Source organism: Ahaetulla prasina, chromosome 2 (assembly GCF_028640845.1).
Source record: "Ahaetulla prasina isolate Xishuangbanna chromosome 2, ASM2864084v1, whole genome shotgun sequence".
In the NCBI taxonomy this organism is placed as follows: domain Eukaryota; kingdom Metazoa; phylum Chordata; class Lepidosauria; order Squamata; family Colubridae; genus Ahaetulla; species Ahaetulla prasina.
Window position 1 is genome coordinate 300,469,819 of NC_080540.1, and position 12,108 is coordinate 300,481,926.

At 46.3% G+C, this 12,108-nt stretch overlaps 1 protein-coding gene across 45 annotated transcripts in view; it reads left to right on the forward strand.

Moving 5' to 3' along the window:
* CELF4 (CUGBP Elav-like family member 4) overlaps positions 1 to 9,585 on the forward strand; it is a 1,066,478-nt gene extending 1,056,893 nt beyond the window's left edge. For all 45 annotated transcript variants that reach the window (XM_058171904.1, XM_058171925.1, XM_058171910.1 and 42 more), the window contains one exon: positions 9,458 to 9,585. In XM_058171904.1, coding sequence (XP_058027887.1) covers positions 9,458 to 9,585 — 128 coding nt within the window. The remainder of the gene's footprint in view (positions 1 to 9,457) is intronic.
* Positions 9,586 to 12,108: the final 2,523 nt, after the last annotated feature.

Consider the following 12,108-nt stretch of genomic DNA (forward strand, 5'->3'; position numbering starts at 1 on the left):
AATCAAGGAGAGAAGCAACCTGGAATTAAGGAGAAATATCTTAACAGCGAGGACAATTAATCTGTGTAACCACTTCCTTCCAGATGTTGTTAGTGCTTCATCGCTGGAGTTTTTTAAGAAAAGACTGGACAACTTATCTGGAATGATACAAGGTCTCCTGCTTAAGCAGGAGGTTGGATTAGAACAGGGGTCTCCAACCTTAGTAACTTTGAGACTTGTGGACTTCAACTCCCAGAATTCCTCAGCCAGCTTTAAATCCACAAGTCTTAAGGTTGCCAAGGTTGGAGACCCCCTGGATTAGAAGAACTCCAAGGTCCATTCTGCCTTTATTCTGATTGATTGATTGGTTGGTTGATTTCCTAATTTAAAAGGGACTCAGTATCCAAAAGTGGTACCCACCTCGCTCTCTATTCTAAAATAGCCAAGTTTCTATCTCAGTCAAGATTTCTGCCTCCTCATTGGCCAGACTCAATATCAAATAAGGGAGAGATGGAAAATAAGAGGAATCCTAAAAGAAAACAGAATCTTCAAGATCCTCAATCTTTTCTAATGCCGTTCAGCACCGCGTCAGTTCTCAGGCTCAGGCTCCTACATCACCATGTCAATCTCTCCTTTGACTCATCTCTTCCCTTGAAAGCTGATCTGAAGGCAACATTTGGATTTGAGAAGAGATGTCCACCAGCATCAATTTGCCATGGATCTCAAGAACATCCAAGCCAGGAGCTCCTCTGGAGCACTGGAAGGTTATAAAAATGGTATATGAGTTCCGAGCAAATAGTCGAGGTAGCTTACTCAAAAATGGTCTACAGTCAGGGGTGGGATTCAGCCAGTTCGCATCACTTCGGGAGAACCGGTTGTTAACTTTTTAAACAGTTTGGCAAACTGGTTGTTGGAATAAATCATTAGGGCAGAGAACTGGTTGTTAAATTACTTGAATCCCACCACTGTCTACAGTTCTGTTAAGGGTGTGACAAACTTGTAGGTGCGTGTGTCCCACTGGGGACAATTAGCTAGTGGTCTTCTTGTATGGTGGCTCTTCCTATCTAAAGACACTTGGGAAATTGCTAGTGATCTTCAGACAACACAACAGACGTGCACACTTCAAACCCAAGAATACACTAAGGCGGAAGCTTGTCCACCCCAAAGATAAAACACCCAGACACAAACTGGGCAACGTGGTATATGCAGTACAATGCAGGGAGACATCTGTACATTGGGGAAACAAAACAGCCACTTCACAAATGCATGGCACAACATAGGACAACAAACCCATCAGGACTTAGATTCAGCAGTCCATCTGCATTTGAAAGACAAAAGCCACTCTTTTGAAGACAGCAAAGTCCACATTTTGGACAGAGAGGACCACTAGTTTGAAAGAGGGGTCAAAGAGGCCATCTGTGTCAAAACTGAACAGCCTTCTCTCAACAAAGGGGTAGGGATACGACATCGTCTATCTCCAGTCTACCACACAGTCCTTTCAACAGTTCCAAGAAGGCTCCATGTCCATTTGCACCACTCAGGTGACCCTGAGGACACAGACAAACCTCCAAGCGGCCTCAATGACTCTCTAAACAGAACACAAATGACCAGCTGTCTACAAGGAGTATCAATCCTTCCATTGCCCACCATCCAGTCCAAACTGAAGAAGCTTCTTGGATGAGAAGCGAGACGTCTTCAAAGAAAAAAAAGAAAGTCCAGTTGCCTCTTGAAAAAGCACTTTTGGGACTGCTAGATGTGTAGTTATGATTCCCTGTTAGCTTCTTTCCTGTTAAAGTGGGGAAGCCTCAGTGTGAAAGTGTGTGTCAAGGTTCCAGAAAAGCCTCTTCTGCATAAAAAAAACTCAGAAGCCATTGTTTTTCAGAGTTCTTTACTAGCATGAGGAAACTGGCACACGATGAGTGAAATTCCAAAACTGAACTTCCGGTTTCTTTTCCCAGTTATACAAACCCCAAGAGTCCCACCCCCCTGACCCCTTTGATGGTCACATGGTCCCACGTTCTCCCAGTTCATTCGAATATCTTCTCGCCACTCTTCCTGCAGATGTGAACACCATCCGACCTTGACCGCTTGAAGAATGTTACCATACCCCTCAGCCCCCCTTCTTCCCCTCAGGGGAAAAATGTGGCAGCGTCTGGAAACCTAAAGTCTAGTATGGTTTCCAGGCCTGACAGGGTGGGTGTCCATCTGTGTTGTGCCTCGCTCGCCTCTCTTTCCGCAGCCGGGCCCCTCTCATCTCCTGTTATCTCAGCCAGACACTGATAGTACAGGAGAATGTTCTGGCATGCCTCCAGCCCCCAGTCCTGGCACCATGCCCGGACAGACCGAGCAAATAAACCCCTCCCCCACAGCATGTGAGCCTGAGGAGCATGAAGCCAGCCAGGAGCTGGAATTGCCGGCAGCTGGAGGATGGACAGATCCCCGCTTCCGGAGAATGGAGAGGCGACGTCAGCAAAAGGAAGGGAGGGGCAGGCCTGGATAAGTGCTGAGTCATGGAGCCACACCCCATGGCCTATATAAAGGATCTGCTTTCTGGCATTCCTTGAGTCAGGCAAAGTCTCATCTGGTTGCTGAAGTCACACCTTGGATTCCTGCCTGCCCTGAGAACTCTGACAGGACTTTGGCAAAGCTGCAGAGGCTTCGTGGCCACGCTTGATACAGACTTTCCAGACCCGGCCGTCAGAGGAGGAGTGGGACACGACAATCTGAATGTATAGATGGAGGAGGTTTTCTGCCAGCTCTTTACAGTAGAAGACCTTTTCAGTTGTCTTAGAACACAACTAGCATTATTCTAATATGATGTTCTGGTCAACATCAGACTCCTAATGCACCCCACTCAAATTCCTTTCCGGTAAGCAATGTGTTGTTTTTGACAAGGAATAAAAAATAGAATCAGAACATTGGGTACTTCCCACACGATTGCTGTGCACCTGAGATTGCAGTGGCTGAAAACTCTGAAACATACAGGCAGTTCTTGATGTACGACCATAATGGTCCCTACCACACCGTGAATTGCGACAGTCATAAATTTGGGTTATGTAACCCAACGGCCCCCAATCTTTTGGGTACCAGGAACCACTTCCGTGGAGAGAGGTTTTTCGGCAAACTGGAGTGGGGGCATGGTTTCACGTGCTGCCGGTGTCAAAGCATACCTGGCCTGCTCTCCCATTGCCATAGGCAACGGGGATGGGAAAACCGGCGAAGCAGCGTGGTATCCAAAAACAAAAGTACATTCCAGACATATCTCTCTCAAGGCTGTCTCCCAGGGTTACCCAGAGCAGTCGGAGGGGAGTGATTTCTACGACCCGCGAAATTGCTCCATTGGCGAATGTGACTGATGAAACACCCTGGGGAGGAAGGGGGGAAACAGGGTCATAAATTACATGGGGTCAGAGTTGGCTTCACTTGGAATGTGCCAACATGAAGCTTCTAATAATTAACTGGATTTCTTTTGAAGCTTGGCTTGTGGCTCATGATTTAATTAGGGCCTCCGTCGGAAGCCTAACAGCCTGCATGCCACGGATGGGGCTTTGCTTGTTTCTAGCATACCGTGGCCCAATGCTGGTTCATGTCCTGGAGTTGGGGACCCCTGATATAACCAACCCAATTTTGTGACATTTTTGGTGGTGGTCATTCAGCAAATTTCGTATTGCTAACCAACCCATTCTTCAATAGGCTGCAGTTTTGCCGAAAACTGGAAATAAGTGCAGGTTTTCAGGAAAACCACCCTAAAAACATGATTGCGTGACCATCAGATGCTGTAAATGGCCATAAAAATGGTGATGTTTCTGAGTGTCCAAAGTTTGATTATGTGGTTTTGGAGGGGTTCTAAGTGTCGTAACTTTGAATCTGGGACATAAGTAGCTTAAAAGGTAGGTTCATTGTAACTTTGAACAGTCACTAAGCAACAGGTTGTAAGTCGAGGCCTACCTATAGACAAAAATATACATTTCCTCTTAACTGAACAGGTCAGCTTGTGGGAAAATAATTTGCGATGAAGAAGATGGTGTGTTTTTTTAATTTAATTTTATTTTTATTTTTTATTTACATTTATATTCTGCCCTTCTCCGAAGACTCAGGGCGGCTTACACGATGTCAAGCAATAGTCTTCATCCATTTGTATATTATATACAAAGTCAACTTAATTGCCCCCAACAATCTGGGTCCTCATTTTACCTACCTTATAAAGGATGGAAGGCTGAGTCAACCTTGGCCCTGGTGGGACTTGAACCTGCACTAATTGCAAGCAGCTGTGTTAATAACAGACTGTCTTAGCAGTCTGAGCCACCAGAGGCCCTTTGTCATATTGACATGAAGTCATGTTGACTTGTTTAACATGAGCTCCTGGCTCCAGGGATGTTTGTGGAGGTGAGATAGGTGGGAACAAATTCAATATGGTGGCCATGACCAAATGTCAATCATTTGAAGGCCTGCCCCATTTTAGATACAGTCACCTGTAAAAAGAGGTGGGCCTTCTATCAGGTGATCAGATTTTTTGACAACCCTTCCATGGATGTCCCTGAGCAGGTCAGAACAGAGTGATTACAATTCATGATTTCTGTGGCGGTGAAGATAAAAGATTCAAGATCTCAATGGCCAAGTCTTCTCGCAAGTTTTTGAACCACGTCTACAAAGCCATCATCAGATATCAATCCTGAAGGTTCGGCAGGTGACGACTTTGCCTGTAGGAGGCACTTGCTGGAGTCTTTTCAGAACACAGTAACAATTCAAGATGGCAACTGCAACCATTCAATCACAGTCCGTCCCTACCCCCATTTCTAACATGTAAGGCGTAATTGTAACCACCATCTTGGTGGTGGTTGTTTTCACCTCCAATTTGCAAACACCCCAAACAGTTGCCCCAGACGGGTATGTTTCCTGCACCCTGATATGGGAGATACATAAAAATATTACCGTAAGCCTTAAAATAGGTTTAACATAGTTTTTTTTTATTATTATTTTTATGTGGCAGAATCCCAAATTTGGTCCCCAAATCCGAGATACAATCCTGGTTCCTGCATTTGTCATTCCCGCGCTATCCACCCAGCCATCAAGGTGCAGCACCTTCTTGGTGACCTATATACACAGTGGCGGGCTCCAGCTGGTTCAGGCCGGTTCAGGCCAACCGGTTGTTAAATTGCTGGCTGGCCCCACCTCGCGCCCTTCCAGGAGTCCCCACGTGCCCCATTTTGGTCCCAGGAGGTTGCAGGAAGCCGAGTACCGCTTGTCACACACCGCTGGCCACGCCCACCATGACCACGCCCACCCAACCGGTCAATAAGGCAGAGAACCGGTTGTTAAATTATTTGAATCCCACCACTGCCTATACAAACGCTCATCCAGTAATAAAACCACCAGCTCTTTTGTGTACAAGAACTTGGTGGACCAGTTTTTTGGGTGGTCCAGACACTAAGAATGATTAATTAGTGGAAGAGCTGTAGGTGCTCCATCGCTGGAGGTTTTCAAGAAGAGACTAGAAAATTTTTGTCTGGGATAGTATTCCTGCCTTGGGCAGGGATTTGAACCAGAAGATCTTTCCAATCCTAGGATTCTATGATTCTATTATTATTAGTAGTATTATTAGTAGTATTAGTATTATTAGTATTAGTATTAGTATTAGTATTTTATTTACACAAAATGTCAGTATACACAGCAAACGAGATAACTATGCTGGATTTCGTATCACAGATCACTAGTTGAACACTTCCCAAGAGTTTAGGACTGCGTGATGTATAGGCGAATTATGTGAGCAGATCCCAGTAAGGTGGCCTTCTGCAGCTGACCAATGGTGATCTTCTCAGCGCCAATTGCTTTTAAGTGCTTGCCTAGGTCTTTAGGCACAGCTATTATTATTATTATTATTTTATTTACACAAAATGTCAGTACACACAGCAAACGAGATAACTCTGCTGGATTTCATATCACAGATCACTAGTCGAACACTTCCCAAGAGTTTAAGACTGCGTGATGTATTGGTGAATTAATAATAATAATATAATAATAATATTTTAATTTGTATACCGCCCTTCTCCCGAAGGACTCAGGGCGGTTAACAGCCAGATAAAATAACAGTCAAGACACATACAATAATTACTAAAAACAATAATTAAAAAACTTATTAAATTTGGCCCAAATTTTAAAATACTTTCAAACCCTATAAAACTAATTAAAATTTAAAAACCCATAAAATCATCTAAAAAATTAAAATTCAAGCCAGTCCAGCTTGAGAGAATAGATATGTCTTAAGTTCGCGGCGAAAGGTCCGAAGGTCAGGTAGTTGTCGAAGTCCAGGGGGAAGTTCGTTCCACAGGGTGGGAGCCTCCACAGAGAAGGCCCTTCCCCTGGGGGCCACCAGCCGACATTGCTTGGTTGATGGCACCCTGAGGAGTCCCTCTCTGTGAGAGCACACGGGTCGATGGGAGGTACAAGATGGCAGTAGGCGGTCCCGTAAGTAACCCAGTCCTAAGCCATGGAGCGCTTTAAAGGTGGTAACCAACACCTTGAAGCGCACCCGGAAGACAACAGGTAGCCAGTGCAGTCTGCGCAGGATATGTGTTATACGGGAGCTCCGAACCGCTCCCTCTATCACTCACGCAGCTGCTTTCTGGACTAACTGGAGCCTCCGGGTGCTCTTCCAGGGGAACCCCATGTAGAGAGCATTGCAATAGTCCAGGCGAGAAGTAACCAGAGCATGAATGACTTTGCATAAGGAATCCCGGTTTAGAAAGGGGCGCAACTGGCGAATCAGGCGAACCTGATGAAAAGCTCTCCTGGAGACGGTCGCCAAATGTTCTTCAAAAGACAACCGATCATCCAGGAGAACACCAAGGTTGCACACCCCCTCCATCGGGGCCAATGACTCGCCCCCAACAGTCAGCCGCAATTGCAACTGACTATACCAGGATGCCGGCATCCACAGCCACTCCATCTTGGAGGGGTTGAGCTTGAGCCTGTTACTCCCCATCCAGACCCGTACAGCTTCCAAACACTGGGACAGCAATTCGACAGCTTCATTGGGGTGGCCTGGGGTGGAGAAGTACGGCTGCGTATCGTCAGCGTACAGTTGGTAACTCACCCCAAAGCCACTGATGATCTCACCCAGCGACTTCATATAGATGTTGAACAGGAGGGGCGAGAGACTCAATCCCTGGGGCACACCATACATGAGGCGCCTCGTGGTCGATCTCTGCCCCCCCTGCCAACACCGTCTGCAACCGGTCAGAGAGATAGGAGGAGAACCACCGCAGAACGGTGCCTCCCACTCCCAAACCCTCCAACCGGCGCAGCAAGATACCATGGTCGATGATATCAAAAGCCGCTGAGAGATCTAACAGGACCAGGACAGAGGAATAACCCCTGTCCCGGGCCCGCCAGAGATCATCAACCAACGCGACCAAAGCTGTCTCGGTGCTGTATCCAGGCCAAAAGCCGGACTGGAATGAGTCTAGATAGACCGTTTCATCCAGGAACTGGGGTAGCTGACGTGCCACCACACTCTCTACAACCTTCTCCACAAAGCGAAGGTTGGAGACAGGACGATAATTACCTAAGATGGCTGGGTCCAGGGAAGGCTTCTTGAGGAGAGGCCTCACCACTGCCTCTTTCAAGGTGGAGGGGACAATTATGCGAGCAGATCCCAGTAAGGTGGCCTTCTGCAGCTGACCAATGGTGATCTTGTCAGCGCCAATTATTATTATTATTATTATTATTATTATTATTATTATTATTATTATTATTATCATCATCATCATCATCATCTCTTTTATTTATTAAACATGAAACTCAGTCAACTGATCATTCAAAAAGGCATCACAAATATCATTGACTGGTGCTAATGGTCGATACGGGTTGCTGCCAGCCTCCTAGGTATCAACCAAGTACCTTCTTAAGAGGTACCATGTTCCAAGTAGCCCAGTTTTTTGCAGTTCTGCTGGTGTTATTGCCAGAAGCTGCAATTTGTTGATGTATCTTATAAAATTCTTGGACATGGTTCCAAGTGCCCCAATGACAATGAGTATCACTGTTACGTGTTTCGATGGCCGGGTCGCGATATTTCATGATTTTTTCCAGTTCTTTTTCTTCGATTCTGGCATCTCCTGGTACCTCAATATTAATAAACTGTATGCTTTATTATTTACTTTATTCATGAAACATGAAACTCAGTCAACTGAACATTTAAAAATGCATCACAAATACAATTGACTAGTGCTAATGTCTGATACGGGTCGCTGCCAGCACCCTAGATATCAACCAAGTACCTTCTTAAGATCTACTATTACTACTACTACTAGTAGTAGTAGTAGTAGTACTATTATTATTATTATTATTATTATTATTATTGCTGTTGTTGTTTTTTTCTTTTTTTATTTAGGAAATTGGTGACTCAAGGCGGCTTACAAAGATATAAAAACATCATATAAAAAGCAATAAAACTTCTAAAAGAATCATATATAATAAAATAATAAAATAAAATCAACCCAGCCCCAGCCCCTGCCCCGGCGACAACACATCACACCAGCCATTTAATGGGCTCCATCCCAGTCTGGGCTCCCCAGGCCTGCTGGCAGAACCAGGTCTTCAGTGCCTTCCGAAAGAGTGTTAGAGTGGGGGCCATTCTAATCTCTGGAGGAAATGATGTTCCAGAGAGATGGAGCCACCACGAAGAGGCCCTTCTTCGGGGTCCCACCAGGTGTATCTTCCTCGGGGATAGGACCCGCAACATTCCCTGCTTCCTGGCTCTGGTGAGTCGTGTGGATGTGACCGACAAGAGACGGTCCCTCAGATCACCTGGTCCCAAGCCATTAAAGGTGACCACCAGCACATTGAATTGCACCCGGAAGCAAATCGGCAACCAACGCAGCTACCGCAAAAGAGGCGATGCATGTTCACACTGAGATCTGCACAAAACCATGCAGGCCGCTGCATTTTGCACCAACTGGAGCTTCCGGATGCTCTTCAAGGGTAGCCCCATGTAGAGCGCGTTGCAGCAGTCAAGACGGGAAGCGGAATTTACGTTCTAGGTTGAGGTGGACCCCTCACTGCGACCCATTAAAAGGCCCTCCTGGCAACTCCCTTTCCTTCTCTTCTCTGTAAGAATAACTTCAGCTGAGGTTGACCTTTCCCTTTCCATGACCATCTGCTGAGCCTTCGGGCATCTCTTCATTCCTCCATCCCAAAATCTAACTTTTCCATGGCTTGCTTCCCATCCACCCTCTCAGCCAACTTTCGGCTGAGGTGAACCCTCGACCCATTCCATTCTCACCGCTGCTCACCCCAACCCACCGTGACATCGTCAGAAGCTGGAAGTTTCCTGCATCAAACACTGGGGAGGGACGGGGGGGCAGCTCCTCGGGCCCCCCGCCCCCCGTTCCATGTTCATCCTTGACGTGATCTAGAGTGGGACGGCCCCGTCGCCCCCCTTCAGCTGGTTAAATCCTGCACCTTCCTTGTGTTTTGACAGGCTTTGTGAGTTTTGACAATCCTGCTAGCGCCCAAGCGGCCATCCAGGCCATGAATGGCTTCCAGATTGGGATGAAGAGGCTGAAGGTCCAGCTGAAAAGGCCAAAGGATGCTAACCGTCCTTATTGAAGCACGGTGGGAAACACTGGATAAGCAAGGTCTAGCACAGGTAACTGCTGGGGGGTGGCAAGGAACATCACCTGTTGTCCCGTAGCGTCTCCTGTGTTGTGGACACGAATGACTTTTAACCTCTAAGATTCTACCTTTCCTTCTAGAGCCATTTCTGAAGCACCTCAAGGACTCGACTCGGCAGGGTTGAGGCATTATAAGTGGGTTTATAGTGAGGGAGATACGAGGTTGACCTGTTTTTTTTTATTTATTTGTTTTGTTGTTGTTGTTTATTAATTTCTATGCTGCCCCACTCCGCAAGGACATTCTGGGCAGCTTCCAAATTATAGAAACCAAGGGGAAAGTCATCAACAGATTAAAAGGAGCCAATATTAAAAGGCTATTAAAACCGGGCCTACAAGAGCTGAGAGATGGATGGGACGATCTGTCTTCTTGTCCCATCAGCCACCTCCAGTAGTGAGCGCCTTCCTCGGGGCCCCAAGCCAACTGGAAAACCTAGGTTTTGAGACCCTTCCCGAAAGCCAAAACAGAGGGGTCAGTTTTCACCTCCAATGGTAGACTGTCAGGGTTCCAAGGAACACCCCCAACGAAATAAGGCTGTGAGGCTTGAAGTTCCTCAAAGTTCCAATTTATTAGAGATGTCATGTTGGCACAGCTGGGAAAACCCGAAACTGAAAGCTTCCAGGTTTTCCACACCCAGTTGACAGTTCACAGCCCTGCCCCACACCCACAAGTTCATCAAATTGTCCAACCAACTCTTTACACTCAATTGGAAACAATCTTCAGGCAGTCCCCGTCAGAGGCAGGATGTCCTTGAATACGGAATGCTGTTATGACTAACTTTCTACCGCTCCAACAACAACCCCCTCCCAACTTCCCCAGCTAAAATATGTGGCAGTTAAGAAGCAAAAAAGAAAATTGCCTTCCAAAACTGACATAGAGTGTACCACAGAAATGGATCCACAGCAGGAAAGGCTCTTCTCCTTTTGATCCCATTGACTCTAGTTCCTTACCAGATAGGTTCTATACCAGGCCTCTTCCACTGGCACAAGTCAGGTGGGCTTGTCCCATCGGTTCCTCAGATACCCTGAACCCATGCCATAATTTTGCATTTCTCAGCACATCCTTCTTCTTGCAAGCTCTCTTTTTTTTGAATCCACATTTAATCCCTGGTACCCAGTGGGCAATTTCAAAAGAGTTCCCTTGAAACTTGGCACCAAAAGCAATGGGGGAGTAATTTCCAGATCTCCATCCCCAGGGCCAAGCAGGAAATCTAGATCAGACCGGGCATGAACAAAGAGGCAGAGTACAATTCAATGTCTGAGCCACACAATTATTGAAAGCTGGACAAAGGTGGCTCCTCCCTTAATAGCAATAGTACTTAGATTTATGTACCACTTCATAGTGCTTTACAGGCCTTTCTAAGCAGTTTACAGAGTCAGCCTCTTGCCCCCAACAATCTGGGTCCTTATTTTTACCCACCTCAGAAGGAGGGAAGGCTGAGTCAACCTTGAGCCTGGTGAGATTTGAGCTGGCAAATTGCAGGCAGCTGGCAGGCAGCAGAAGTACCCTGCAGTACTGCACTCTAACCACTGTGCCACCATGGCTCAAGGAAGGAAGGAAGGAAGGAAGGAAGGAAGGAAGGAAGGAAGGAAGGAAGGAAGGAAGGAAGGAAGGAAGGAAGGAAGGAGTAGCAATAGCACTTAGACTTATGTACCGCTTGACAGTGCTTTACACCCCTCTCTAAGCGGTTTACAGAGTCAGCCTATTGTCGTCCCCCCAACACTCTGGGGCCTCATGTTTACCCACCTCAGAAGGATGGAAGGCCAAGTCAATCTTGAACCTGGTGAGATTCGAACTGCTAAATTTGCAGGCAGCCGGCAGTCAGCAGAAGTAGCTTGCAGTACTGCACTCTGACCACTGCGCCACCGTGGCTCTTTTGGAAGAACCCCAAATGATTCTATTCAGCAGGCGTTTATGTGGTTACACAAGCAAGGGGCGGGGGGGAAAGCCGCTTGCATGAAAAGATAGATGAAAAATCAGAAACTGCTACAATAAAATTGTTGCTTACCCGGTACATGTCAGAAGCATATTTGGAAAGAACCCTATTTAGCAAACTCAGTTGCTCCTATTTGTGGTTTCCTGCCATCCTAAGCCAAGGACAGTTACATATTATTACAAGTCATTTATCTTCTTTAATTTGGCCATTTCAATACAAGAGTTTTGATCATCGATGCTCATTTCCATTGCTGTTGGTTAAAAGTAGGGAAAGGTACAGTACAGACCCTTGGGAAATATCTCCTCCACAATTGCTCAAGAAAGAGATGGGAACTGGAGTCCCCGTTCATTGCTGTGGGGTGGGTGCAGTTGGGGGTTTATGAATCTGGACGTTAATAATAAATAACCCCTGTGGACTTGTAATGGTTACGGAAATAAGTTAAGTAGGCACATCTGGTATTATGCACACATCCAAATATTCTCCATTCTTTGCGTAGGACAAATTTTAGGATGTAAACATTAAGG